Below are 27,850 nucleotides of genomic sequence, written 5' to 3' on the forward strand. Positions count from 1 at the left end.
GGAGAGAAAGGACATTTATAAGACCCCGGGAGCTTAGTGGTATAAGATGTCCGGGATTTGTAGTAACCAGGCGAGAGGCCGATCTCCAGGTGAAGATATTTATTGGGGAGGAGTTTCGGTGGAGTTCGGATTTGAACAGGAACTTGGGCTCCGCTCAGGATCCATCACAAAGAATATAAAATCTCAACAAAATGCAAAATAAAAATAGATACTTTGTATAGAAATGTCGGGGACTGGCGGCGCAGTAACAGTTTGTGCTCGGCACGTTCAGGCACTTATCGTAGTAACATCCAGACGTCTGTACACAGAGGTCACGCGGAGTAATACAGCATAGACAGGGAGGCATCAGCCACAAGCCAGAGACAGGGCAATAAGGCACCGCAACGGACAACATTCATACATGACCACTTCCTCTCCTTCCAGCGGAGGCATCGGAGGAGGTGGCCCAGGTCCCGTGGCTTCATGGCGACTACTGAAGGTGGTGTGCAGGAGCGATTAGTGAGCGGGAGAAGCCGTTATCTCCAGTAGTCGGCAGGGAGGGAGCGCTGCCGCCTCAGTTCTGAGAGTCCTCCCGCAGCTCCGAGGGCAGGAACTTGTACTGCTGCTGTCGTATCATGGCCAGCTTCTTCCTAGCTTCCTCCAACTCTCGCTCCTTCCGTAACATTTCTTCTTGAGCCGCAATAATCTGCAAACGGCATTAGAAAGGGTAAGAGAAACACAAACAGATCCCCACCTCAGCATTATTGTCATTGTATTCTGGCCCTCTCCTCTCCTTCTGCCCCTCTCCTCTCCTCTCCTTCTGCCCCTCTCCTCCCCTCTCCTCTCCTTCTGCCACTCTCCTCCCCTCTCCTCTCCTTCTGCCACTCTCCTCTCCTCTCCTTCTGCCACTCTCCTCTCCTCTCCTTCTGCCCCTCTCCTCTCCTTCTGCCCCTCTCCTCTCCTCTCCTTCTGCCCCTCTCCTCTCCTCTCCTTCTGCCCCTCTCCTCTCCTCTCCTTCTGCCCCTCTCCTCTCCTCTCCTTCTGCCCCTCTCCTCTCCTCTCCTTCTGCCCCTCTCCTCTCCTCTCCTTCTGCCCCTCTCCTCTCCTCTCCTTCTGCCCCTCTCCTCTCCTCTCCTTCTGCCCCTCTCCTCTCCTCTCCTCTCCTTCTGCCCCTCTCCTCTCCTCTCCTCTCCTTCTGCCCCTCTCCTCTCCTCTCCTTCTGCCACTCTCCTCTCCTCTCCTTCTGCCACTCTCCTCTCCTCTCCTTCTGCCACTCTCCTCTCCTCTCCTTCTGCCACTCTCCTCTCCTCTCCTTCTGCCACTCTCCTCTCCTTCTGCCACTCTCCTCTCCTCTCCTTCTGCCACTCTCCTCTCCTCTCCTTCTGCCACTCTCCTCTCCTCTCCTTCTGCCACTCTCCTCTCCTCTCCTTCTGCCACTCTCCTCTCCTCTCCTTCTGCCACTCTCCTCTCCTCTCCTTCTGCCACTCTCCTCTCCTTCTGCCACTCTCCTCTCCTCTCCTTCTGCCACTCTCCTCTCCTCTCCTTCTGCCACTCTCCTCTCCTCTCCTTCTGCCACTCTCCTCTCCTCTCCTTCTGCCACTCTCCTCTCCTCTCCTTCTGCCACTCTCCTCTCCTCTCCTTCTGCCACTCTCCTCTCCTCTCCTTCTGCCACTCTCCTCTCCTCTCCTTCTGCCACTCTCCTCTCCTCTCCTTCTGCCACTCTCCTCTCCTCTCCTTCTGCCACTCTCCTCTCCTCTCCTTCTGCCACTCTCCTCTCCTCTCCTTCTGCCACTCTCCTCTCCTCTCCTTCTGCCACTCTCCTCTCCTCTCCTTCTGCCACTCTCCTCTCCTCTCCTTCTGCCACTCTCCTCTCCTCTCCTTCTGCCACTCTCCTCTCCTCTCCTTCTGCCACTCTCCTCTCCTCTCCTTCTGCCACTCTCCTCTCCTCTCCTTCTGCCACTCTCCTCTCCTCTCCTTCTGCCACTCTCCTCTCCTCTCCTTCTGCCACTCTCCTCTCCTCTCCTTCTGCCACTCTCCTCTCCTCTCCTTCTGCCACTCTCCTCTCCTCTCCTTCTGCCACTCTCCTCTCCTCTCCTTCTGCCACTCTCCTCTCCTCTCCTTCTGCCACTCTCCTCTCCTCTCCTTCTGCCACTCTCCTCTCCTCTCCTTCTGCCACTCTCCTCTCCTCTCCTTCTGCCACTCTCCTCTCCTCTCCTTCTGCCACTCTCCTCTCCTCTCCTTCTGCCACTCTCCTCTCCTCTCCTTCTGCCACTCTCCTCTCCTCTCCTTCTGCCACTCTCCTCTCCTCTCCTTCTGCCACTCTCCTCTCATCTCCTTCTGCCACTCTCCTCTCATCTCCTTCTGCCACTCTCCTCTCCTCTCCTTCTGCCACTCTCCTCTCCTCTCCTTCTGCCACTCTCCTCTCATCTCCTTCTGCCACTCTCCTCTCATCTCCTTCTGCCACTCTCCTCTCCTCTCCTTCTGCCACTCTCCTCTCCTCTCCTTCTGCCACTCTCCTCTCCTCTCCTTCTGCCACTCTCCTCTCCTCTCCTTCTGCCACTCTCCTCTCATCTCCTTCTGCCACTCTCCTCTCATCTCCTTCTGCCACTCTCCTCTCATCTCCTTCTGCCACTCTCCTCTCATCTCCTTCTGCCACTCTCCTCTCATCTCCTTCTGCCACTCTCCTCTCATCTCCTTCTGCCACTCTCCTCTCCTCTCCTTCTGCCACTCTCCTCTCCTCTCCTTCTGCCACTCTCCTCTCCTCCTGCCACTCTCCTCTCCTCTCCTTCTGTCCCTCTCCTCTCCTTCTGTCCCTCTCCTCTCCTTCTGTCCCTCTCCTCTCCTTCTGTCCCTCTCCTCTCCTTCTGTCCCTCTCCTCTCCTTCTGTCCCTCTCCTCTCCTTCTGTCCCTCTCCTCTCCTTCTGTCCCTCTCCTCTCCTTCTGTCCCTCTCCTCTCCTTCTGTCCCTCTCCTCTCCTTCTGTCCCTCTCCTCTCCTTCTGTCCCTCTCCTCTCCTTCTGTCCCTCTCCTCTCCTTCTGTCCCTCTCCTCTCCTTCTGTCCCTCTCCTCTCCTTCTGTCCCTCTCCTCTCCTTCTGTCCCTCTCCTCTCCTTCTGTCCATCTATTTCCTCAGTGCCTCCATCTTTCCTTCATTATACTTAATCCAACCACAATTAGCCATCTCCTTTCCCTGTCTATTCTACTACTACTTGCGGCAGGTGATATCTCTCCTCACCCTGGTCCATACTATCCACATCAGCATCCAGTGTATCCCCTCTTCTATCTATCCTCCTCCTATAGTTCCTGCTGTCTTTAATGCCCACGACCTGTTCCTTTCCAAGTCCTTCGACCTGCTGGACATCACAGAAACTTGGATCCTGCAGGATGACACTGCCTCCCCCGCTGCCCTGTGCTATGATGGCTTTCAATTCTCTCACTCCGTTTTATTCAGAGGAAAAGGGGAAAGAAAGAGGGGAAAGTGGCAGTAAAAATTCACTTTTATTCTTTATTTAAAAAAGATAATATTTCATATCAAGTTAGGTAGAAAATATAAAAATCAGAAACAGAAAGGGAAAGTTTATGGGGATATTCTTCCCCTAGATGCACATATAGACCCCTATAATTGGATTTGCATGTGATCCCCTAAGTTGAGGGATTTATAAGAGGGTTGGCTACATTCTTAGTGATAGCAGCTCATATAGTGTGTGACCTCCATTCTCTTTGTGCAGTAGGCACTGGCCTGTCATGTGCGCACATTTCACTGTATCCATCCATTCACATACACGCTGGGCGGAGCCTTCTCCCTAAGCCCCTGTGTCCAGGTCTCACAATAGATATAAGAACTTAGGACAAAGGAAAACCGATAGGAACCCGAGACAATAATCTGTAACAAGAAGCCCCAATACAAAGGACGGGCAATAATGACAGATATTACACGTTTAGGAATAACAGATCTTATTATCACAGATATTTATCAAACATTCGCGGCGTCTGAACCATAAATATCAACTTTTCTTATCACTTCTTCATTTTTTGCATTTATTAAATGAACTTCTCACTTTCCCTTTTAGACCGCTCCGTTTATTGGCCCATTTTATTGAAGTATTACTGCTCCTCACACGTAAGAAGTTATCAAAGCGCATGCGCCAGAAAACCAGCGAGCAACACAAAGGGCGTGCGCTAAAAAACCAGCAGGGACACAAGCGCATGCACCAGTAAACCAGCGAGCGACACAAAGCGCATGCGCCAGAAAACCAGCAAGCAACACAAAGCGCATGCGCCAGAAAACCAGCGAGCGATACAAAGCGCATGCGCCAGAAAACCAGCGGGCGACACAAAGCGCAAGCGCCAGTAAACCAGCAAGCAACACAAAGCGCATGCGCCAGAAAACCAGCGATCAACACAAAGCACATGCGCCAGAAAACCAGCGATCAACACAAAGCGCATGCGCCAGAAAACCAGGGAGCGACACAAATCGCATGCACCAGAAAACCAGCGAGCGACACAAAGGGCGAGCACTAAAAGACCAGCAGGGACACAAAGCTCATGCGCCAGAAAACAAGGGAGCGACACAAATCACATGCGCCAGAAAACCAGCGAGCAACACAAAGCGCATGCGCCAGAAAACCAGTGAGCAACACAAAGCGCATGCGCCAGAAAACAAGGGAGCAACACAAATCGCATGCACCAGAAAACCAGCGAGCGACACAAAGGGCGAGCACTAAAAAACCAGCAGGGACACAAAGCGCATGCGCCAGAAAACCAGCGAGCAACACAAATCGAATGCACCAGAAAAAGGGAGCAACACAGAAAACCAGCGAGCAACACAAAGCACATGCACCAGAAAAAGGGAGCAACAACAAGCGCATGCGCCAGAAAACAAGGGAGCAACACAAATCGCATGCACCAGAAAACCAGCGAGCGACACAAAGGGCGAGCACTAAAAAAACCAGCAGGGACACAAAGCGCATGCGCCAGAAAACCAGCGAGCAACACAAATCGAATGCACCAGAAAAAGGGAGCAACACAAAGCGCATGCACCAGAAAAAGGGAGCAACACAAAGCGCATGCGCCAGAAAACCAGGGAGCGACACAAAGCGCATGCGCCAGAAAACCAGCGAGCAACACAAAGCACATGCGCCAGAAAACCAGCGAGCAACACAAAGCACATGCACCAGAAAAAGGGAGCAACACAAAGCGCATGCGCCAGAAAACCAGGGAGCGACACAAAGCACATGCACCAGAAAAAGGGAGCAACACCAAGCGCATGCACCAGAAAAAGGGAGCAACACAAAGCGCTTGCGCGGAAAGAAAGGTTTATGCGCTGGCCACGCCCACCTCCCATACACTTGTAAGACCACAGTCCCCCTGCGCATCCTACACGCTCCAGGTAATAACCCAAATGTTCTCCTTTCATACTTTTCTGCTTTTGCGTAGAATCAACCCCTCGTTACCTAATTACAATGTTCTCTTGTGGGACCAATTATGTTATTTATATTATTAGACCGATACAGATACTCAGACTTTATTACCTCTCATTCATTCCCTGCATTTATCTCATTATTTGTTTTATTTTTCCTACTTCCCGATATCTCCACATCACCAATCCCAACACAACTGCCCCCGCTCTAATACACAACACTACAGGCTCTTCCCTCCTGCCACCTCTTATGTCACCCCCTCATCCTCATAGTCTGTAAGCTCTTGTGTCACCCCCTCATCCTCATAGTCTGTAAGCTCTTGTGTCCCCACTCATCCTCATAGACTGTAACCTGTTGTGTCACCCCTCATCCTCATAGACTGTAAGCTCTTGTGTCCTCCCCTCATCCTCATAGTCTGTAAGCTCTTGTGTCCCCACTCATCCTCATAGACTGTAAGCTCATGTGTCACCCCCTCATCCTCATAGACTGTAAGCTCTTGTGTCATCCCCTCATCCTCATAGACTGTGAGATCTTGTGTCCCCCTCATCCTCATAGACTGTAAGCTCTTGTGTCACCCCTCATCCTCATAGACTGTAAGCTCTTGTGTCCCCCCTCATCCTCATAGACTGTAAGCTCTTGTGTAACCCCCGCATCCTCATAGACTGTAAGCTCTTGTGTCCCCCCTCATCCTCATAGACTGTAAGCTCTTGTGTCCCCCCTCATCCTCATAGGCTGTAAGCTCTTGTGTCCCCCCCTCATCCTCATAGACTGTAAGCTCTTGTGTCCCCCCCTCATCCTCATAGACTGTAAGCTCTTGTGTCACCCCCTTATCCTCATAGACTGTAAGCTCTTGTGTCCCCCCCTCATCCTCATAGACTGTAAGCTCTTGTGTCCCCCCCTCATCCTCATAGACTGTAAGCTCTTGTGTCCCCCCCTCATCCTCATAGACTGTAAGCTCTTGTGTCCCCCCCTCATCCTCATAGACTGTATGCTCTTGTGTCACCCCCTCATCCTCATAGACTGTAAGCTCTTGTGTCACCCCTCATCCTCTTAGACTGTAAGCTCCTGTGTCACCCCCTTATCCTCATAGACTGTAAGCTCTTGTGTCACCCCCTCATCCTCAGAGACTGTAAGCTCTTGTGTCACCCCCTCGTCCTCATAGACTGTAAGCTCTTGTGTCCCCCCTCATCCTCATAGACTGTAAGCTCTTGTGTCAACCCCTCATCCTCATAGACTGTAAGCTCTTGTGTCCCCCCCTCATCCTCATAGACTGTAAGCTCTTGTGTCACCCCTCATCCTCATAGACTGTAAGATCTTGTGTCACCCCCTCATCCTCATTGACTGTAAGCTCTTGTGTCACCCCTCATCCTCTTAGACTGTAAGCTCTTGTGTCACCCCTCATCCTCATAGACTGTAAGCTCCTGTGTCACCCTCTCATCCTCATAGACTGTAAGCTCTTGTGTCACCCCCTCATCCTCATAGACTGTAAGCTCTTGTGTCACCCCCTCATCCTCACAGACTGTAAGCTCTTGTGTCCTCCCCCTCATCCTCATAGACTGTAAGCTCTTGTGTCACCCCCTCATCCTCATAGACTGTAAGCTCTTGTGTCCCCCTTATCCTCATAGACTGTAAGCTCTTGTGTCCCCCCTCATCCTCATAGACTGTAAGCTCTTGTGTCACCCCCTCATCCTCATAGAGTGTAAGCTCTTGTGTCAACCCCTCATCCTCATAGACTGTAAGCTCTTGTGTCCTCCCCTCATCCTCATAGACTGTAAGCTCTTGTGTCACCCCTCATCCTCATAGACTGTAAGCTCTTGTGTCACCCCTCATCCTCATAGACTGTAAGCTCCTGTGTCACCCCCTTATCCTCATAGACTGTAAGCTCTTGTGTCACCCCCTCATCCTCATAGACTGTAAGCTCTTGTGTCACCCCCTCATCCTCATAGACTGTAAGCTCTTATGTCCCCCCTCATCCTCATAGACTGTAAGCTCTTGTGTCACCCCCTCATCCTCACAGACTGTAAGCTCTTGTGTCCTCCCCCTCATCCTCATAGACTGTAAGCTCTTGTGTCACCCCCTCATCCTCATAGACTGTAAGCTCTTGTGTCCCCCTTATCCTCATAGACTGTAAGCTCTTGTGTCCCCCCTCATCCTCATAGACTGTAAGCTCTTGTGTCACCCCTCATCCTCATAGACTGTAAGCTCCTGTGTCACCCTCTCATCCTCATAGACTGTAAGCTCTTGTGTCACCCCCTCATCCTCATAGACTGTAAGCTCTTGTGTCACCCCCTCATCCTCACAGACTGTAAGCTCTTGTGTCCTCCCCCTCATCCTCATAGACTGTAAGCTCTTGTGTCACCCCCTCATCCTCATAGACTGTAAGCTCTTGTGTCCCCCTTATCCTCATAGACTGTAAGCTCTTGTGTCCCCCCTCATCCTCATAGACTGTAAGCTCTTGTGTCACCCCCTCATCCTCATAGAGTGTAAGCTCTTGTGTCAACCCCTCATCCTCATAGACTGTAAGCTCTTGTGTCCTCCCCTCATCCTCATAGACTGTAAGCTCTTGTGTCACCCCTCATCCTCATAGACTGTAAGCTCTTGTGTCACCCCTCATCCTCATAGACTGTAAGCTCCTGTGTCACCCCCTTATCCTCATAGACTGTAAGCTCTTGTGTCACCCCCTCATCCTCATAGACTGTAAGCTCTTGTGTCACCCCCTCATCCTCATAGACTGTAAGCTCTTGTGTCACCCCCTCATCCTCATAGACTGTAAGCTCTTGTGCCCTCCCCTCATCCTCATAGACTGTAAGCTCTTGTGTCAACCCCTCATCCTCATAGACTGTAAGCTCTTGTGTCACCCCTCATCCTCATAGACTGTAAGCTCTTGTGTCCCCCCTCATCCTCATAGACTGTAAGCTCTTGTGTCACCCCCTCATCCTCATGGTTATTGCCCCGCCCTCTCACCTGTGCGATCCCTCCCACCATCTTCTCCTTCACCACCACCGTCTCGTCGTACTCCTGGAAGGCTGCAGCTTTCTGGGCGGCTTTCACCAGGTTGTCGGACGCTCTCTTCACGGCGTTTCCTGCCACCTGAGGAGACACGTGTCAGTGGAGTCTGTGGCCCCTCCCCAGGTCCGGGCACATGGGGGCCACGCACTCACCTGCAGTCTCTTCATGGCCTCTGAATCGTGGTCGGCCTTCACCTTACAAGCCACGAGCAGCTGAGCGGTGGAGGCGGCCACCTGCTTGGCCGATGAGATGAGCTTCTCCTCGCTGGCGTGACCCTGCACCGCAGAATTCGCCGCCTCACACAGATTACTGGTGGCGGCAGCGACCATCCGGGCCTGAGGGAACAGAAGAGAGCCACGTCACCTCCAACCCCGAGCCGAGCCTCCCCCCAGTGCTGCAGGTACTTACCGCAGAGATCAGACCCTGGGACCACTGACCGTCATCTACTGCATTGGCCGGGATCGCTCCGACCTGCGGAAGAAAGAAGGAGACGGTGAAGAACAATGGAGGAGCGTCCATCAGAGGGGAGAGAAGAAGACCTCACCTTGCCCTGGGCAACCAGCTCTCTCTGGGCAGCCGACGCGGCCTTCACAAGGGCACTGGTGGCCGCTGCTATGGACTTCGCTGCTTCCAGGATCTGCTCCTCGAAGTTCAAGCTCTCATCCGCCTGCTGGAAGGAGAAGACACGACACATGGTCACCGGGTCATGGCCGCCATCCACAGGTCCACATCAGACGACCCTGCTCCTCAGGTTACAGCCCTGATTCTGGACCCCTGAAGGACGTCCGCTGAGGGACTTGTAGGGGGATCTGACGTGGGGCGCCCGGTGGAGGGTTTACCTTGGGTTTGGCGCGAGGTTTCAGCTGCTCCAGCTTCTTGGCTGCTGCCTCGATAGCGGCTGCTGCTCCCAAAAGCTCGTTCTCAGCGATGACCGTGGGGTCTTCAGGATCCACCCATTCAGTACCTGGACAATGGAGGAGACATTAGGAGATGTATGGCCGCCACGTGACTCCCTATGTAGGACCCATGTCCCCCCATCCATCTGAACCCGAGGGGGGGGGGGTATTCCTCCAAAAGGGTGGTCTATGCTTGGAACTGCCCTCCAGCAAATATCCAATAATGGTAGAGGTGGGGTATCCTCAGGGCACACTAGAGAGGACTACCACATCACAGGATCCGACTACACAGGATCGAGTGTTGTCTGTTACCACGGAGATGCATTGGTCTGAATAGAATCCTCTGATACAAGTACTGATAGGTGAAGGCATCTCACAGGCTTCCAGCATGATACTACCCCAGCCCTGGTCTGCTCCCCCAGTGGTGATCCCTTGATGGTGCGGCACCTTTCATGGCCTCTGCCGCCTGGATGAGCTCGGTCACGGATCCCGCCACCTGCTTGGAGTAACCGGCCAGATGCTGCTTCATGTCAGGACTCGGTTTCTGAAGAATCTGTGAGGACAGAACATTGGAGAGATGAGGCCACGGATGAGATCAGCATGTGGCTGCCATGACACTGGGGCCTCCCACTCACCACCAGCACGTGATCCAGGAGCTGCAGGTAGCCTGTGGCGCACTCCTTCCCGAACCTCATGGCACGGATGCGCACATCGGGGTTGACTTCTGGGTGGTAAGCCGCTTCCTGCGTACAGAGAAGACACAAAGCTAAGCTCCAGCCATGATGGTGACCGGACCCCACGTGTGTCACAGCCACGCACCTTGCATGAGCGCAGCATGTCCGCGATGGCCCGGCGGCTCAGGTTGGCCGTGGCGATGACGTCTTCCTGTCTACACGAGTTTCCTGCAGCCACGGCCTTGGCGGTCGCCATGGTTATGCCTTTGGTCATGCGGATGAAGTCTTCTGGTGTGGAAGTCTGAGGAGGCGGCTCCGGAGAGGAGAAGACCTAAGGTGGAAGAGATGGAAGTATTATGGGTGTAACCCAGCGCTATCCCCTCCATGTCACCGTGTGACCCCAGACTCACCGCCAGCTCCTGCCGGATGTGCTCTATGGTGGCCTCCAGCGCCCGCGTCCCCTTGGTGGCCTCATCTTCCACAGCTTTCACCGTTTTCAGGAGAGATGTGACATTGGTGACCATAACCTGGATCCGGGACAGCAGCAGTTACCAGGGAGGTCTCCATCATAACCTCAGGAAGGTCACGAGAGCGGAGGACGACTTACCTTGGCCGAGTTCTTCAGCTGGTAGACGGATGGGTCATCACTGGACTTTCCGGCCGCTGCCTTGGTGGCACTAATGAGGTCACCCAGAGCCTTAGCCACATCCTTCACCGCATTTATAAGGACCACCTGAGGAGGATCACAGGAAGGTCACAGCTGCCGTCACCCGATCCGAACCTCCAGGGGCCCGGGGGAGAGGCAGCCAGGGGCCCCCGGGGGAGAGGCAGCCAGGGGCCCCCGGGGGAGAGGCAGCCAGGGGCCCCCGGGGGAGAGGCAGCCAGGGGCCCCCGGGGGAGAGGCAGCCAGGGGCCCCCGGGGGAGAGGCAGCCAGGGGCCCCCGGGGGAGAGGCAGCCAGGGGCCCCCGGGGGAGAGGCAGCCAGGGGCCCCCGGGGGAGAGGCAGCCAGGGGCCCCCGGGGGAGAGGCAGCCAGGGGCCCCCGGGGGAGAGGCAGCCAGGGGCCCCCGGGGGAGAGGCAGCCAGGGGCCCCCGGGGGAGAGGCAGCCAGGGGCCCCGGGGAGAGGCAGCCAGGGGTCCCCAGCTACTACCATGGAGGCAGTGCCAGCTTTACCTGAGTTTCTGGGTCTTCGGACCCCAGGCTGGCGGCTCCGAGTTTGACGTTCTCCGCCAGTCGTGTGATGGTGGTGACCGAGGATTGCGCCGCCTGCGCCAGCTTCTCCTGGCTGGATGTCGCGTTCTGAACCAAAACCTTTGTGTCTTCTACCAGGGCCTTAGCCGTCTTCAAGATGCCTTCTCTAAGAAGGAATAGATGGGGGACAGGGTCACAAGGGGGTCACGTCCCGGGCACAGGGTCACAAGGGGGTCACGTCCCGGGCACAGGGTCACAAGGGGTCACGCCCCGGGCACAGGGTCACAAGGGGGTCACGCCCCGGGCACAGGGTCACAAGGGGGTCACGTCCCGGTACACAGTCACAAGGGGGTCACGTCCCGGGCACAGGGTCACAAGGGGGTCACGTCCCGGGCACAGGGTCACATCCCGGGCACAAGGTCACAAGGGGGTCACGTCCCGGACACAGGGTCACAAGGTTGTCGCTCACCGGTGATCTGCAAACGTCTCTGCGTTCTCTCTGTTCAGGGTTCCCGCTGTGGCGAACATAATGGTGGTGTCCAGATCTGCGATGATCCCGGAGACGGCGCTGGCGGCGGTGATACAGGCCTGCGTACCGCGGTTACCCGCCTGCAGGGCGGCCAGGACATGCGACACCTGACGGGAAGGAGCGGAACAGGTCACACAAATATTACCAGGCCGCTCCCTAACAGACACAGCAAGGCCATGGTGGCCACTTACCTTCTCAGACACCAGCCGGGCACAATCTATCAGCTCCCTCTTGGTGTAGGTGTCCGTGGGGCAGCACTGGAGGGCACCCGCTTTAGTCACCAGCTGAGAGCAGCCGTGGCCCAGCTCCTGCACCCGCTGCTTAATATGTGACCCAATCTAAAGGCAGAAAGAGGAAAACCTTGTACGAAGGACGGGTGCCCCCACCCAGAGGAGCCAGAGACAGGTGACTCCCACCCAGAGGTGCCAGAGACAGGTGACCCCCACCCAGAGGAGCCAGAGACAGGTGACCCCCACCCAGAGGAGCCAGAGACAGGTGACCCCCACCCAGAGGAGCCAGAGACAGGTGACCCCCACCCGGAGGAGCCAGAGACAGGTGACCCCCACCCGGAGGAGCCAGAGACAGGTGACCCCCACCCGGAGGAGCCAGAGACAGGTGACCCCCACCCGGAGGAGCCAGAGACAGGTGATCCCCACCCAGAGGAGCCAGAGACAGGTGACCCCCACCCGGAGGAGCCAGAGACAGGTGACCCCCACCCAGAGGCGCCAGAGACAGGTGACCCCCACCCAGAGGAGCCAGAGACAGGTGACCCCCACCCAGAGGAGCCAGAGACAGGTGACCCCCACCCAGAGGAGCCAGAGACAGGTGACCCCCACCCAGAGGAGCCAGAGACAGGTGACCCCCACCCAGAGGAGCCAGAGACAGGTGACTCCCACCCAGAGGTGCCAGAGACAGGTGACCCCCACCCAGAGGAGCCAGAGACAGGTGACCCCCACCCAGAGGAGCAAGAGACAGGTGACCCCCACCCAGAGGAGCCAGAGACAGGTGACCCCCACCCAGAGGTGCCAGAGACAGGTGACCCCCACCCAGAGGTGCCAGAGACAGGTGACCCCCATCCCGTGGTGCCAGAGACAGGTGACCCCCAACCAGAGGCGCCAGAGACAGGTGACCCCCACCCAGAGGAGCCATAGACAGGTGACCCCCACCCAGAGGTGCCAGAGACAGGTGACCCCCACCCCGAGGTGCCAGAGACAGGTGACCCCCAACCAGAGGCGCCAGAGACAGGTGACCCCCACCCAGAGGAGCCATAGACAGGTGACCCCCACCCAGAGGTGCCAGAGACAGGTGACCCCCACCCCGAGGTGCCAGAGACAGGTGACCCCCACCCAGAGGAGCCAGAGACAGGTGACCCCCACCCAGAGGAGCCAGAGACAGGTGACCCCCACCCAGAGGAGCCAGAGACAGGTGACCCCCACCCAGAGGAGCCAGAGACAGGTGACCCCCACCCAGAGGAGCCAGAGACAGGTGACCCCCACCCAGAGGAGCCAGAGACAGGTGACCCCCACCCGGAGGAGCCAGAGACAGGTGACCCCCACCCGGAGGAGCCAGAGACAGGTGACCCCCACCCAGAGGAGCCAGAGACAGGTGATCCCCACCCAGAGGAGCCAGAGACAGGTGACCCCCACCCGGAGGAGCCAGAGACAGGTGACCCCCACCCAGAGGCGCCAGAGACAGGTGACCCCCACCCAGAGGAGCCATAGACAGGTGACCCCCACCCAGAGGAGCCATAGACAGGTGACCCCCACCCAGAGGAGCCAGAGACAGGTGACCCCCACCCAGAGGTGCCAGAGACAGGTGACCCCCATCCCGAGGTGCCAGAGACAGGTGACCCCCAACCAGAGGCGCCAGAGACAGGTGACCCCCACCCAGAGGAGCCATAGACAGGTGACCCCCACCCAGAGGTGCCAGAGACAGGTGACCCCCACCCCGAGGTGCCAGAGACAGGTGACCCCCACCCAGAGGAGCCAGAGACAGGTGACCCCCACCCAGAGGAGCCAGAGACAGGTGACCCCCACCCAGAGGAGCCAGAGACAGGTGACCCCCACCCGGAGGAGCCAGAGACAGGTGACCCCCACCCGGAGGAGCCAGAGACAGGTGACCCCCACCCGGAGGAGCCAGAGACAGGTGACCCCCACCCGGAGGAGCCAGAGACAGGTGACCCCCACCCAGAGGAGCCAGAGACAGGTGACCCCCACCCGGAGGAGCCAGAGACAGGTGACCCCCACCCAGAGGCGCCAGAGACAGGTGACCCCCACCCAGAGGAGCCATAGACAGGTGACCCCCACCCAGAGGAGCCATAGACAGGTGACCCCCACCCAGAGGAGCCAGAGACAGGTGACCCCCACCCAGAGGTGCCAGAGACAGGTGACCCCCACCCGGAGGAGCCAGAGACAGGTGACCCCCACCCGGAGGAGCCAGAGACAGGTGACCCCCACCCGGAGGAGCCAGAGACAGGTGACCCCCACCCAGAGGAGCCAGAGACAGTTGACCCCCACCCAGAGGAGCCAGAGACAGGTGACCCCCACCCAGAGGAGCCAGAGACAGGTGACCCCCACCCAGAGGAGCCAGAGACAGGTGACCCCCACCCAGAGGAGCCAGAGACAGGTGACCCCCACCCAGAGGAGCCAGAGACAGGTGACCCCCACCCAGAGGAGCCAGAGACAGGTGACCCCCACCCAGAGGAGCCAGAGACAGGTGACCCCTCACCTCCTCGTTCTCGGCGGTCACAGATGCCGGTTTGGCGTCGGTAGCGAGCTGCCCGTAATCGGTGGTGAGTTGGCTCGCCAGGGTCCCGAGCTCATCAGGATTGGTGGTGGATTTTGTGACCTGAAAATAGTACAGAAAATGTAATGTGTATAAGGTCCAGACCCCTGAGATGTGTATAAGGTCCAGACCCCTGACATGTGTATAAGGTCCAGACCCCTGCAATGTGTATAAGGACCTGACCCCTGCAATGTGTATAAGGTCCTGACCCCTGTAATGTATATAAGGTCCTGACCCCTGCAATGTGTATAAGGTCCTGACCCCTGTAATGTATATAAGGTCCTGACCCCTGTAATGTGTATAAGGTCCAGACCCCTGACATGTGTATAAGGTCCAGACCCCTGACATGTGTATAAGGTCCAGACCCCTGACATGTGTATAAGGTCCAGACCCCTGACATGTGTATAAGGTCCTGACCCCTGCAATGTGTATAAGGTCCTGACCCCTGCAATGTGTATAAGGTCCTGACCCCTGCAATGTGTATAAGGTCCTGACCCCTGCAATGTGTATAAGGTCCTGACCCCTGCAATGTGTATAAGGACCTGACCCCTGTAATGTATATAAGGTCCTGACCCCTGCAATGTGTATAAGGACCTGACCCCTGTAATGTATATAAGGTCCTGACCCCTGCAATCTGTATAAGGACCTGACCCCTGCAATCTGTATAAGGACCTGACCCCTGTAATGTATATAAGGTCCTGACCCCTGCAATCTGTATAAGGACCTGACCCCTGTAATGTGTATAAGGTCCTGACCCCTGCAATGTGTATAAGGTCCTGACCCCTGTAATGTATATAAGGTCCTGACCCCTGCAATGTGTATAAGGACCTGACCCCTGTAATGTATAATGTCCTTACCCCTGTAATGTGTATAAGGTCCTGACCCCTGTAATGTGTATAAGGTCCTGACCCCTGTAATGTGTATAAGGTCCTGACCCCTGCAATGTGTATAAGGACCTGACCCCTGTAATGTATATAAGGTCCTGACCCCTGTAATGTGTATAAGGTCCAGACCCCTGACATGTGTATAAGGTCCAGACCCCTGACATGTGTATAAGGTCCAGACCCCTGACATGTGTATAAGGTCCAGACCCCTGACATGTGTATAAGGTCCTGACCCCTGCAATGTGTATAAGGTCCTGACCCCTGCAATGTGTATAAGGTCCTGACCCCTGCAATGTGTATAAGGTCCTGACCCCTGCAATGTGTATAAGGTCCTGACCCCTGCAATGTGTATAAGGACCTGACCCCTGTAATGTATATAAGGTCCTGACCCCTGCAATGTGTATAAGGACCTGACCCCTGTAATGTATATAAGGTCCTGACCCCTGCAATCTGTATAAGGACCTGACCCCTGCAATCTGTATAAGGACCTGACCCCTGTAATGTATATAAGGTCCTGACCCCTGCAATCTGTATAAGGACCTGACCCCTGTAATGTGTATAAGGTCCTGACCCCTGCAATGTGTATAAGGTCCTGACCCCTGCAATGTATATAAGGTCCTGACCCCTGCAATGTGTATAAGGACCTGACCCCTGTAATGTATAATGTCCTTACCCCTGTAATGTGTATAAGGTCCTGACCCCTGTAATGTGTATAAGGTCCTGACCCCTGTAATGTGTATAAGGTCCTGACCCCTGTAATGTGTATAAGGTCCTGACCCCTGTAATGTGTATAAGGTCCTGACCCCTGTAATGTGTATAAGGTCCTGACCCCTGTAATGTGTATAAGGTCCTGACCCCTGTAATGTGTATAAGGTCCTGACCCTTGTAATGTGTATAAGGTCCTGACCCCCTGTAATGTATATAAGGTCCTGACCCCCTGTAATGTGTATAAGGTCCTGACCCTTGTAATGTATATAAGGTCCTGACCCCCTGTAATGTATATAAGGTCCTAACCCCTGTAATGTATATAAGGTCCTGACCCCCTGTAATGTATATAAGGTCCTGACCCCCTGTAATGTGTATTATGTCCTGACCCCCTGTAATGTGTATAATGTCCTGACCCCTGTAATGTGTATAAGGTCCTGACCCCTGTAATGTATATAAGATCCTGACCCCCTGTAATGTGTATAATGTCCTGACCCCTGTAATGTGTATAAGGTCCTCCCCCTTGTAATGTGTATAAGGTCCTGACCCCTGTAATGTATATAAGGTCCTGACCCCTGTAATGTGTATAATGTCCTAACCCTTGTAATGTGTATAAGGTCCTGACCCCTGTAATGTATATAAGATCCTGACCCCCTGTAATATGTATAAGGTCCAGACCCCCTGTAATGTGTATAAGGTCCTGACCCCCTGTAATGTGTATTATGTCCTGACCCCTGTAATGTATATAAGGTCCTGACCCTTGTAATGTATATAAGGTCCTGACCCCTGTAATGTGTATAAGGTCCTGACCCCTGTAATGTGTATAATGTCCTGACCCCTGTAATGTGTATAAGGTCCTGACCCCTGTAATGTATATAAGGTCCTGACCCCTGTAATGTGTATAAGGTCCTGACCCCTGTAATGTGTATAAGGTCCTGACCCCTGTAATGTGTATAATGTCCTGACCCTTGTAATGTATATAAGGTCCTGACCCCGGTAATGTGTATAGGGTCCTGACCCCCTGTACTGTATATAAGATCCTGACCCCCTGTAATGTGTATAATGTCCTGACCCCCTGTAATGTACATAATGTCCTGACCCCTGTAATGTGTATAAGGTCCTGACCCCTGTAATGTATATAAGGTCCTGACCCTTGTAATGTGTATAATCTCCTGACCCCCTGTAATGTACATAATGTCCTGACCCCTGTAATGTGTATAAGGTCCTGACCCCTGTAATGTGTATAAGGTCCTGACCCCTGTAATGTGTATAAGGTCCTGACCCCTGTAATGTGTATAAGGTCCTCCCCCTTGTAATGTGTATAAGGTCCTGACCCCTGTAATGTGTACAAGGTCCTGACCCCTGTAATGTATATAAGGTCCTGACCCTTGTAATGTGTATAATGTCCTGACCCCCTGTAATGTATATAAGGTCCTGACCCCCTGTAATGTGTATAAGGTCCTGACCCCCTGTAATGTGTATAATGTCCTGACCCCTGTAATGTATATAAGGTCTTGACCCCTGTAATGTATATAAGGTCTTGACCCCTGTAATGTGTATAAGGTCCTGACCCCTGTAATGTATATAAGGTCCTGACCCCTGTAATCTATATAAGGTCCTGACCCCTGTAATGTATATAAGGTCCTGACCCCTGTAATGTGTATAATGTCCTAACCCTTGTAATGTATATAAGGTCCTGACCCCCTGTACTGTATATAAGATCCTGACCCCCTGTAATGTGTATAATCTCCTGACCCCCTGTAATGTACATAATGTCCTGACCCCTGTAATGTGTATAAGGTCCTGACCTCTGTAATGTGTATAATCTCCTGACCCCCTGTAATGTACATAATGTCCTGACCCCTGTAATGTGTATAAGGTCCTGACCCCTGTAATGTGTATAAGGTCCTGACCCCTGTAATGTGTATAAGGTCCTGACCCCTGTAATGTGTATAATGTCCTGACCCTTGTAATGTATATAAGGTCCTGACCCCCTGTAATGTATATAATGTCCTGACCCCCTGTACTGTATATAAGATCCTGACCCCCTGTAATGTGTATAATCTCCTGACCCCCTGTAATGTACATAATGTCCTGACCCCTGTAATGTGTATAAGGTCCTGACCCCTGTAATGTGTACAAGGTCCTGACCCCTGTAATGTATATAAGGTCCTGACCCTTGTAATGTGTATAATGTCCTGACCCCCTGTAATGTATATAAGGTCCTGACCCCCTGTAATGTGTATAAGGTCCTGACCCCCTGTAATGTGTATAATGTCCTGACCCCTGTAATGTATATAAGGTCTTGACCCCTGTAATGTATATAAGGTCTTGACCCCTGTAATGTATATAAGGTCTTGACCCCTGTAATGTATATAAGGTCTTGACCCCTGTAATGTGTATAAGGTCCTGACCCCTGTAATGTGTATAATGTCCTGACCCCTGTAATGTGTATAATGTCCTGACCTCTGTAATGTGTATAAGGTCCTGACCCCTGTAATGTGTATAAGGTCCTGACCCCTGTAATGTGTATAAGGTCCTGACCCCTGTAATGTGTATAAGGTCCTGACCTCTGTAATGTGTATAATGTCCTGACCCCTGTAATGTATATAAGGTCCGGACCCCTGTAATGTGTATAAGGTCCTGACCCCCTGTAATGTGTATAATGTCCTGACCCCTGTAATGTATATAAGGTCTTGACCCCTGTAATGTATATAAGGTCTTGACCCCTGTAATGTATATAAGGTCTTGACCCCTGTAATGTGTATAAGGTCCTGACCCCTGTAATGTATATAAGGTCCTGACCCCTGTAATGTGTATAATGTCCTGACCCCTGTAATGTGTATAATGTCCTGACCTCTGTAATGTGTATAAGGTCCTGACCCCTGTAATGTGTATAAGGTCCTGACCCTTGTAGTGTGTATAAGGTCCTGACCCCTGTAATGTGTATAAGGTCCTGACCCCCTGTAATGTGTATAAGGTCCTGACCCCTGTAATGTGTATAATGTCCTGACCCCCTGTAATGTATAATGTGACAGTGATGACCCCTGGCCCCCGGATTCCAGTACTCACCATCTCCTGCACGGTCACAGCGATGGCTTTGGCGGTCTTCACCATGGTGGTCTGGTAATCCACAAATGATCCGTCAGGTTCCCCGATGTGCTGCTCGTCCAGCTGCAGATATATAGGGGGTGAGTTAGTAGGACGCCCCCAGCACTGCCCTCCGACCTCTATGTGATGCTGACCTTATTGATGGCCTGAGTGATGGAGTCCACCATCCCACCTACGGCTCCGGCGGCGCTGGCTGCTTCGTTGAGAGTGGCCGTCAAGTCATCCACAGCTTCATGCATCATCTGGGAAGCTTCATCTAGGGCCTCCTGTGTATGTGCTGCCACCTGCACACCACAAATCACCATGAGATCCCCGGGAGAGGTCCTCAGGCCGCGCACCCTCCGCTCAGCCCTGGGACACTCACCTTGGGGTTACCTCCAGCCTCCTTGGCCGTATAGAGCATCTGCAGGGCTGATTCTGCCAAGGTCTTGGTCTGGTCCAGTAGGTTCATCTGCTGTTGATGGTTGATGGTCTTTGATGCGGCTCCGATGGCAGCATGGGTCAATGGTTCAAAGTATTGGGCCATCTGAGATACCTGCGGGGCCATAGAGCCAAAACAGACACTTACAGACCAGACTCAAAGAAACGACCTCTCCATCCCTGGAGGACCATCCATCACCTTGTGCCCAAGCTGTGAGGAGTCCGCCCTGGCTGTGGTGGCCAGCGGGTCGATGAGGTTACTGATCTCCTGAACTGACGTTTGCATCTGAGTGTGTAAGGCCTAGGAGGAGAGAGGATGTGAGAGCGGCAGGAGTATGAAGCAGGCGTACTCACGTGTCCAGAGTCCACACTCACCTCTTGGGAGATGCCCTCTCGTGGGGCCAGCTGCTGACTGATGGCTTCTAAGGAGGCCTGGTCCAGCTCCCGCACAGCCTGGTTCAGGAGCTCGATGGCCTGGTCACACTCTCTCTGACCAGGGGCCTTATCTCTGTGGAGGTGACAGAAATGTCCAGGAATGATAAAGTCCGCCCCAATGACTCTACTGCAGCAGCTAGCCCCTCCCACCGCGCCCTCCATCCTCACCTCATATTGGTGATAAGCTTCTTGATGGAATCAGACACTGTGCGCGAGTGTCCCGCCAGGACCGACCATTGTGGAGGGTCCTTGGGGTTGGCGGCTAGAGAGCGGGCCGTCTGGATGAGGCCGGAGGAGCTCTCCAACATGACCTTTGCCGAACTGATGATGGGCTCCATGGCACGAAGACCCTGAAATACACAAGAGGTCCTGAATGAAGAGGATGAGACAACATGTCCAGGACACAGAACATGTCCATGCCCTGACCTCGGGGGAGATCTGCGCTGGGACACTGGCAAACTCCGGGTTGGAGGCGAAGGCGGTGAGGTTCTCCACAGCCTGGATCAGCGGCACGGTGGCATCGCGGCACTTCAACCGGTTCTCCTCATTAAATGCTCCATCCAGGGCCTGAAGGAAAAAAGCAGGACAATGAGAGCCCAGAGTGTGAACAGGGCCCCATGCTCCTTATACCTCCAGACAGGACAGGGCCCCATGCTCCTTATACCTCCAGACAGGACAGGGTCCCATGCTCCTTATACCTCCAGACAGGACAGGGCCCCATGCTCCTTATACCTCCAGACAGGACAGGGCCCCATGCTCCTTATACCTCCAGACAGGACAGGGCCCCATGCTCCTTATACCTCCAGACAGGACAGGGCCCCATGCTCCTTATACCTCCAGACAGGACAGGGCCCCATGCTCCTTATACCTCCAGACAGGACAGGGCCCCATGCTCCTCACACCTTCAGACAGGACAGGGCCCCATGCTCCTCACACCTCCAGACAGGACAGGGCCCCATGCTCCTTATACCTCCAGACAGGACAGGGCCCCATGCTCCTTATACCTCCAGACAGGACAGGGCCCCATGCTCCTTATACCTCCAGACAGGACAGGGCCCCACACACATCCAGACAGGACAGGGCCCCATGCTTCTCTATCATACAGACAGGACAGGGCCCCACGCTACAAACACATCCAGACAGGACAGGGCCCCATGCTCCTCAAGCATACATACAGGACAGGGCCCCATGCTCCTCAAGCATACAGACAGGACAGGGCCCCCTTGCTCCACATTGCCATGTTCTTCACACACCTCTGATGACAGGGCGCGAGGTCTTACCTTGATGGTCTTCACCAGGTTGGCCGTGCTGTTGGCCACCTCCTTTGCTGACTGCACAAACTGCCTCTTGGCCACGGGGTTGGCGGTGTGGGTGGACGCCAGGCGGCAGGCGTTGCAGAGAGCAGACGTGTGTTTAGCCACTATGGTGGCAGCGGACAGCACCTATGGTGAGAGAACATATACAATGAGGGCATGAGGGACCATACAGGGCTCCCCCACTCCCCCTGTGCTGCCCTCACACCCACCTGTGACTGTGTGCAGGCCGGGTCTCCCAGGTTCTGACACGCCATCTGGATTGCCTGATTGGCTCGTGCAAATTGAGTTGGATCCACAAGACCCTGCTGACCTGCGCGGCTACTGGGGTCCGACACTCCGACAAGATACGCAGCCTGGGCATGGGGAAGTCAACAAATCACCGCCCGGGCTATGGACTATGCATTGTCTGAGGTCACTCATGTCACAGCAGCAGTGTACACTTACCTGAGCCGCAGCCTCCGTCAGACCGCACAGGGCTTTGGAGGCGGCACCGACTGACTCCCCGAATTCTGGTAAGTTACTGGTCTTGGCGTGCTGAGATATTCCTGCCATTGATTCACCCAGAACCTAAGAGAAATCATAAAAACAAGATGTGTGAATAAGGAGCATGGGTGATGGGGCATCAGGGGGCCCACAGGCGGTAATGGGGACCTCCAAACCTTAGAGTTCTCCATGACATTGTCCAGGCAGTGGAAGTAGGACTGGTCGTTGACGGGCTCAGTTGGGTTCTGCAATAGTTCTCGTACAGTCTGGAAGAACACAGAAAGCAGTGTCAAATCAGACACCATCCGTGGGAGGGACATGCATGACCTCCCTCCCCAGCAGAGCAGCATCACATCCATGACCTCCCACCCCAGCAGAGCAGAATCACATGCATGACCTTCCTCCCCAGCAGAGCAGCATCACATCCATGACCTCCCACCCCAGCAGAGCAGCATCACATCCATGACCTCCCTCCCCAGCAGAGCAGCATCACATGCATGACCTCCCTCCCCAGCAGAGCAGCATCACATCCATGACCTCCCTCCCCAGCAGAGCAGAATCACATCCATGACCTCCCTCCCCAGCAGAGCAGAATCACATCCATGACCTCCCTCCCCAGCAGAGCAGAATCACATCCATGACCTCCCTCCCCAGCAGAGCAGCATCACATCCATGACCCCCCCCCCAGCAGAGCAGCATCACATGCATGACCTCCCTCCCCAGCAGAGCAGCATCACATGCATGACCTTCCTCCCCAGCAGAGCAGCATCACATCCATGACCTCCCTCCCCAGCAGAGCAGAATCACATGCATGACCTTCCTCCCCAGCAGAGCAGCATCACATCCATGACCTCCCTCCCCAGCAGAGCAGCATCACATCCATGACCTCCCTCCCCAGCAGAGCAACATCACATGCATGACCTCCCTCCCCAGCAGAGCAGCATCACATGCATGACCTCCCTCCCCAGCAGAGCAGCATCACATCCATGACCTCCCTCCCCAGCAAAGCAGCATCACATCCATGACCTCCCTCCCCAGCAGAGAAGCATCACATCCATGACCTCCCTCCCCAGCAGAGCAGCATCACATGCATGACCTCCCTCCCCAGCAGAGCAGAATCACATGCATGACCTCCCTCCCCAGCAGAGCAGAATCACATGCATGACCTCCTTCCCCAGCAGAGCTGCATCACATCCATGACCTCCCTCCCCAGCAGAGCTGCATCACATCCATGACCTCGCTCACCAGCAGAGCAGCATCACATCCATGACCTCCTTCCCCAGCAGAGCAGCATCACATTCATGACCTCCCTCCCCAGCAGAGCAGAAACACATCCATGACCCCCCCCCCAGCAGAGCAGAATCACATCCATGACCTCCCTCCCCAGCAGAGCAGCATCACATCCATGACCTCCCTCCCCAGCAGAGCAGCATCACATCCATGACCTCCCTCCCCAGCAGAGCAGCATCACATCCATGACCTCCCTCCCCAGCAGAGCAGAATCACATCCATGACCTCCCTCCCCAGCAGAGCTGCATCACATCCATGACCTCCTTCCCCAGCAGAGCTGCATCACATCCATGACCTCCCTCCCCAGCAGAGCAGCATCACATCCATGACCTCCCTCCCCAGCAGAGCAGCATCACATCCATGACCTCGCTCCCCAGCAGAGCAGCATCACATCCATGACCTCCCTACCCAGCAGAGCAGCATCACATCCATGACCCCCTCCCCAACAGAGCAGCATCACATCCATGACCTCCCTACCCAGCAGAGCATCATCACATCCATGACCTCCTTCCCCAGCAGAGCTGCATCACATCCATGACCTCCCTCACCAGCAGAGCAGCATCACATCCATGACCTCCCTCCCCAGCAGAGCAGAATCACATCCATGACCTCCCACCCCAGAAAAGCACAATCACATCCATGACCTCTCACCCCAGCAGAGCACAATCACATCCATGACCTCCCACCCCAGCAGAGCAGAATCACATCCATGACCTCCCTCCCCAACAGAGCAGCATCACATCCATGACCTCCCTCCCCAGCAGAGCAGCATCACATCCATGACCTCCCTCCCCAGCAGAGCTGCATCACATCCATGACCTCCCACTCCAGCAGAGCAGCATCACATCCATGACCTCCCTCCCCAGCAGAGCTGCATCACATCCATGACTTCGCTCCCCAGCAGAGCAGCATCACATCCATGACCTCCCTCCCCAGCAGAGCAGCATCACATCCATGACCTCCCACTCCAGCAGAGCAACATCACATCCATGACCTCCCACCCCAGCAGAGCAGCATCACATCCATGACCTCCCTCCCCAGCAGAGCAGAATCACATCCATGACCTCCCTCCCCAGCAGAGCAGTATCACATCCATGACCTCCCTCCCCAGCAGAGCAGCATCACATCCATGACCTCCCACCCCAGCAGAGCAGCATCACATCCATGACCTCCCTCCCCAGCAGAGCAGCAGCACATCCATGACCTCCCTCCCCAGCAGAGCAGCATCACATCCATGACCTCCCTCCCAAGCAGAGCAGCATCACATCCATGACCTCGCTCACCAGCAGAGCAGCATCACATCCATGACCTCCCTCCCCAGCAGAGCAGCAGCACATCCATGACCTCCCTCCCCAGCAGAGCAGCAGCACATCCATGACCTCCCTCCCCAGCAGAGCAGAATCACATCCATGACCTCCCTCCCCAGCAGAGCAGCATCACACCCATGACCTCCCTCCCCAGCAGAGCAGCATCACATCCATGACCTCCCTCCCCAGCAGAGCAGCATCACATCCATGACCTTGCTCACCAGCAGAGCAGCATCACATCCATGACCTTGCTCACCAGCAGAGCAGCATCACATCCATGACCTCCCTCCCCAGCAGAGCAGCATCACATCCATGACCCCCCTCCCCAGCAGAGCAGCATCACATCCATGACCTCCCTCCCCAGCAGAGCAGAATCACATCCATGACCCCCCCCCCCAGCAGAGCAGAATCACATCCATGACCTCCCACCCCAGCAGAGCAGAATCACATCCATGACCTCGCACCCCTGCAGAGTAGAATCACATCCATGACCTCCCTCCCCAGCAGAGCAGAATCACATCCATGACCCCGCATCCCAGCAGAGCAACATCACATCCATGACCTCCCTCCCCAGCAGAGCAGCATCACATCCATGACCTCCTTCCCCATCAGAGCAGAATCACATGCATGACCTCCCTCCCCAGCAGAGCAGCATCACATCCATGACCTCCTTCCCCATCAGAGCAGAATCACATCCATGACCTCCCTCCCCGACCCCCCCCCAGCAGAGCAGAATCACATCCATGACCCCGCATCCCAGCAGAGCTGCATCACATCCCTGACCTCCCTCCCCAGCAGAGCTGCATCACATCCATGACCTCCCTCCCCAGCAGAGCAGCATCACATCCATGACCTCCTTCCCCAGCAGAGCAGCATCACATCCATGACCCCCCCCAAGCAGAGCAGAATCACATCCATGACCCCGCATCCCAGCAGAGCTGCATCACATCCATGACCTCCCTACCCAGCAGAGCAGCATCACATCCATGACCTCCCTCCCCAGAGCAGCATCACATCCATGCCCCTCCCCCCCAGCAGAGCAGAATCACATCCATGACCACGCATCCCAGCAGAGCTGCATCACATCCCTGACCTCCCTCCCCAGCAGAGCTGCATCACATCCATGACCTCCCTCCCCAGCAGAGCAGCATCACATCCATGACCTCCCTCCCCAGCAGAGCAGCATCACATCCATGACCTCGCTCCCCAGCAGAGCAGCATCACATCCATGACCTCCCTCCCCAGCAGAGCAGCATCACATCCATGACCTCCCTCTCCAGAAGAGCAGCATCACATCCATAACCCCCCCCAGCAGAGCAGCATCACATCCATGACCTCCCACCCCAACAGAGCAGCATCACATCCATGACCCCGCATCCCAGCAGAGCTGCATCACATCCATGACCTCCCTACCCAGCAGAGCAGCATCACATCCATGACCTCCTTCCCCAGAAGAGCAGAATCACATCCATGACCTCCCTCCCCAGCAGAGCAGCATCACATCCATGACCTCTCTCCCCAGCAGAGCAGCATCACATCCATGACCTCCCTCCCCAGCAGAGCAGCATCACATCCATGACCTCCCTCCCCAGCAGAGCAGCATCACATCCATGACCTCCCTCTCCAGAAGAGCAGCATCACATCCATAACCCCCCCCAGCAGAGCAGCATCACATCCATGACCTCCCACCCCAACAGAGCAGCATCACATCCATGACCCCGCATCCCAGCAGAGCTGCATCACATCCATGACCTCCCTACCCAGCAGAGCAGCATCACATCCATGACCTCCTTCCCCAGAAGAGCAGAATCACATCCATGACCTCCCTCCCCAGCAGAGCAGCATCACATCCATGACCTCCCTCCCCAGCAGAGCAGCATCACATCCATGACCGCCCTCCCCAGCAGAGCAGCATCACATCCATGACCTCCCACCCCAACAGAGCAACATCACATCCATGACCTCCCTCCCCAGCAGAGCAACATCACATCCATGACCTCCCTCCCCAGCAGAGCAGAATCACATCCATGACCTCCCTCCCCAGCAGAGCAGCATCACATCCATGACCTCCCTCCCCAGCAGAGCAGAATCACATCCATGACCTACCTCCCCAGCAGAGCAGCATCACATCCATGACCTCCCTCCCCAGCAGAGCTGCATCACATCCATGACCTCCCACCCCAGCAGAGCTGCATCACATTGCTAACGCTTTGTCACATTTCTTACATCCCACCCCTTGCAGAGCATTGTCACATTACTTACCTCCAGCTCCCGCAGAGCATTGTCACATTCTTTCTGTCCTGGGGCTTGCTGGGTGCACACAGTAATCAGCTGATTGATACTGTCCGTCACAGCCCTGAGAAAACAAAAGTTACTGAGGCCCAAGGACAGAGGCCCCTCTCCAACCTCTATAATGGCGGCTCCCCCACACACAGGTACGGGGCACATCCTAATGCACAGTCCCACCTGTGACCGCACTTACCTGGCCGCAGCTGCCAGCTGGCTCTTCAGGTTGGGAGCGGCCGGATCAGCGGACAAGGCCTTAGCTGCCAGTAACAATTTGCTGGAGGACAGAGAGATGCTCTTTAGGTTAGAGACAACCTGGGTCTGATCCTCCTTGTTCTGCAGACAGAGGAGACATGGCAATCAGTCAGAATGTCCAGTAACTGGAGGTGGCCTTCACTCCTGCCCAGCTGATGCCTACCTGTGCCTGCCCTGCCATCTCCACTCCCGCCTCCAGGAACTCATTAAAGTCTTGACCATATTTGCCAGATGCCTTGGCCAGATCTTGTGTGGTTCCTCGAGATGCTTGCACAAGTTCATTGGCAGACTGGTTGAGGCCAGCGGCTGCTTGGTTCAGCTGACTCTGCGCTTCTTGAAAATTCTTATTACTGGGTGGGAACTAAAAAGTAAAGACAAGACAGTGACAAGCAGAGGCGAGAACAGCAGAAATCCTGCTTGTTACAGAGTAAGGCGTGATAGACAGGGATAGCGCTCCAGTGGGCACTTACTGAGGAGGCCAAGAGCTTCTTGCTGGCTTCACCGATGCTCTTTATGGCTGCGTCTACGTCCCTCTGTCCAGGCAGACAGTTCACACAGCGGCTCAGGGCCTGAGACACCGCTTTGGCAACCTAAAGAAAAACAGCCATTGCTGAATCCAGAAGAGAAGAGCATGGGATGCAGCCCCCACTTTTACCATCCAGGGTCACACACCTGAGCCAGTCTCTGCTGACCTTCAGCATCTGCTGGTTTCCCTACAGCTCTCTTGGCTTCTTCTATAAGATTCCCTGCTTTGTCCATGACATCTCCAGCACACTCTAACATGGCATTCTGAACAGCTGGATCTGAAGAGCTAGCAGCCACCCCACGACTGGCCTGTGCCAAAGACTTCAGCGCTTGGGCAACATCACGGGCAGCAC

At 55.0% G+C, this 27,850-nt stretch overlaps 1 protein-coding gene across 1 annotated transcript; it reads right to left on the reverse strand.

Annotated features, from left to right (window-relative positions):
* Positions 1-84: 84 nt before the first annotated feature.
* Positions 85-27,850, reverse strand: LOC140110357 (talin-1). The gene is made up of 31 exons (XM_072132185.1): positions 27,645-27,850; positions 27,443-27,562; positions 27,136-27,333; positions 26,914-27,053; positions 26,694-26,787; positions 22,011-22,100; positions 21,796-21,918; positions 21,561-21,704; positions 21,316-21,477; positions 20,462-20,602; positions 20,204-20,385; positions 19,976-20,108; positions 19,800-19,901; positions 19,545-19,715; positions 19,315-19,464; positions 19,142-19,243; positions 14,424-14,543; positions 11,888-12,034; positions 11,637-11,803; positions 11,150-11,333; positions 10,584-10,709; positions 10,387-10,503; positions 10,122-10,307; positions 9,938-10,045; positions 9,750-9,855; positions 9,246-9,370; positions 8,951-9,076; positions 8,815-8,877; positions 8,559-8,741; positions 8,362-8,487; positions 85-685 (listed from the first exon to the last, which is right to left on the reverse strand). The coding sequence occupies exons 1-31, from the start codon at positions 27,753-27,755 to the stop codon at positions 554-556; spliced, it is 4,179 nt and encodes a 1,392-aa protein (XP_071988286.1). The 5' UTR covers positions 27,756-27,850; the 3' UTR covers positions 85-553.

The sequence above is a fragment of the Engystomops pustulosus genome, unplaced genomic scaffold (assembly GCF_040894005.1).
Source record: "Engystomops pustulosus unplaced genomic scaffold, aEngPut4.maternal MAT_SCAFFOLD_259, whole genome shotgun sequence".
NCBI classification, from domain to species: Eukaryota; Metazoa; Chordata; class Amphibia; order Anura; family Leptodactylidae; genus Engystomops; species Engystomops pustulosus.

What these genes read in the sequence shown, in the direction of transcription:
- LOC140110357 (XM_072132185.1), bottom strand. Translation starts at nt 27,755, where the DNA reads ATGTTAGAGTGTGCTGGAGATGTCATGGACAAAGCAGGGAATCTTATA. An exon ending in TGACGGAGGCTGCGGCTCAG is followed by an intron (nt 21,705 to 21,795) that starts GTAAGTGTACAC and finishes CCCCATGCCCAG; the next exon opens with GCTGCGTATCTTGTCGGAGT. An exon ending in CCGAAGACCCAGAAACTCAG is followed by an intron (nt 10,710 to 11,149) that starts GTAAAGCTGGCA and finishes GATCCTCCTCAG; the next exon opens with GTGGTCCTTATAAATGCGGT.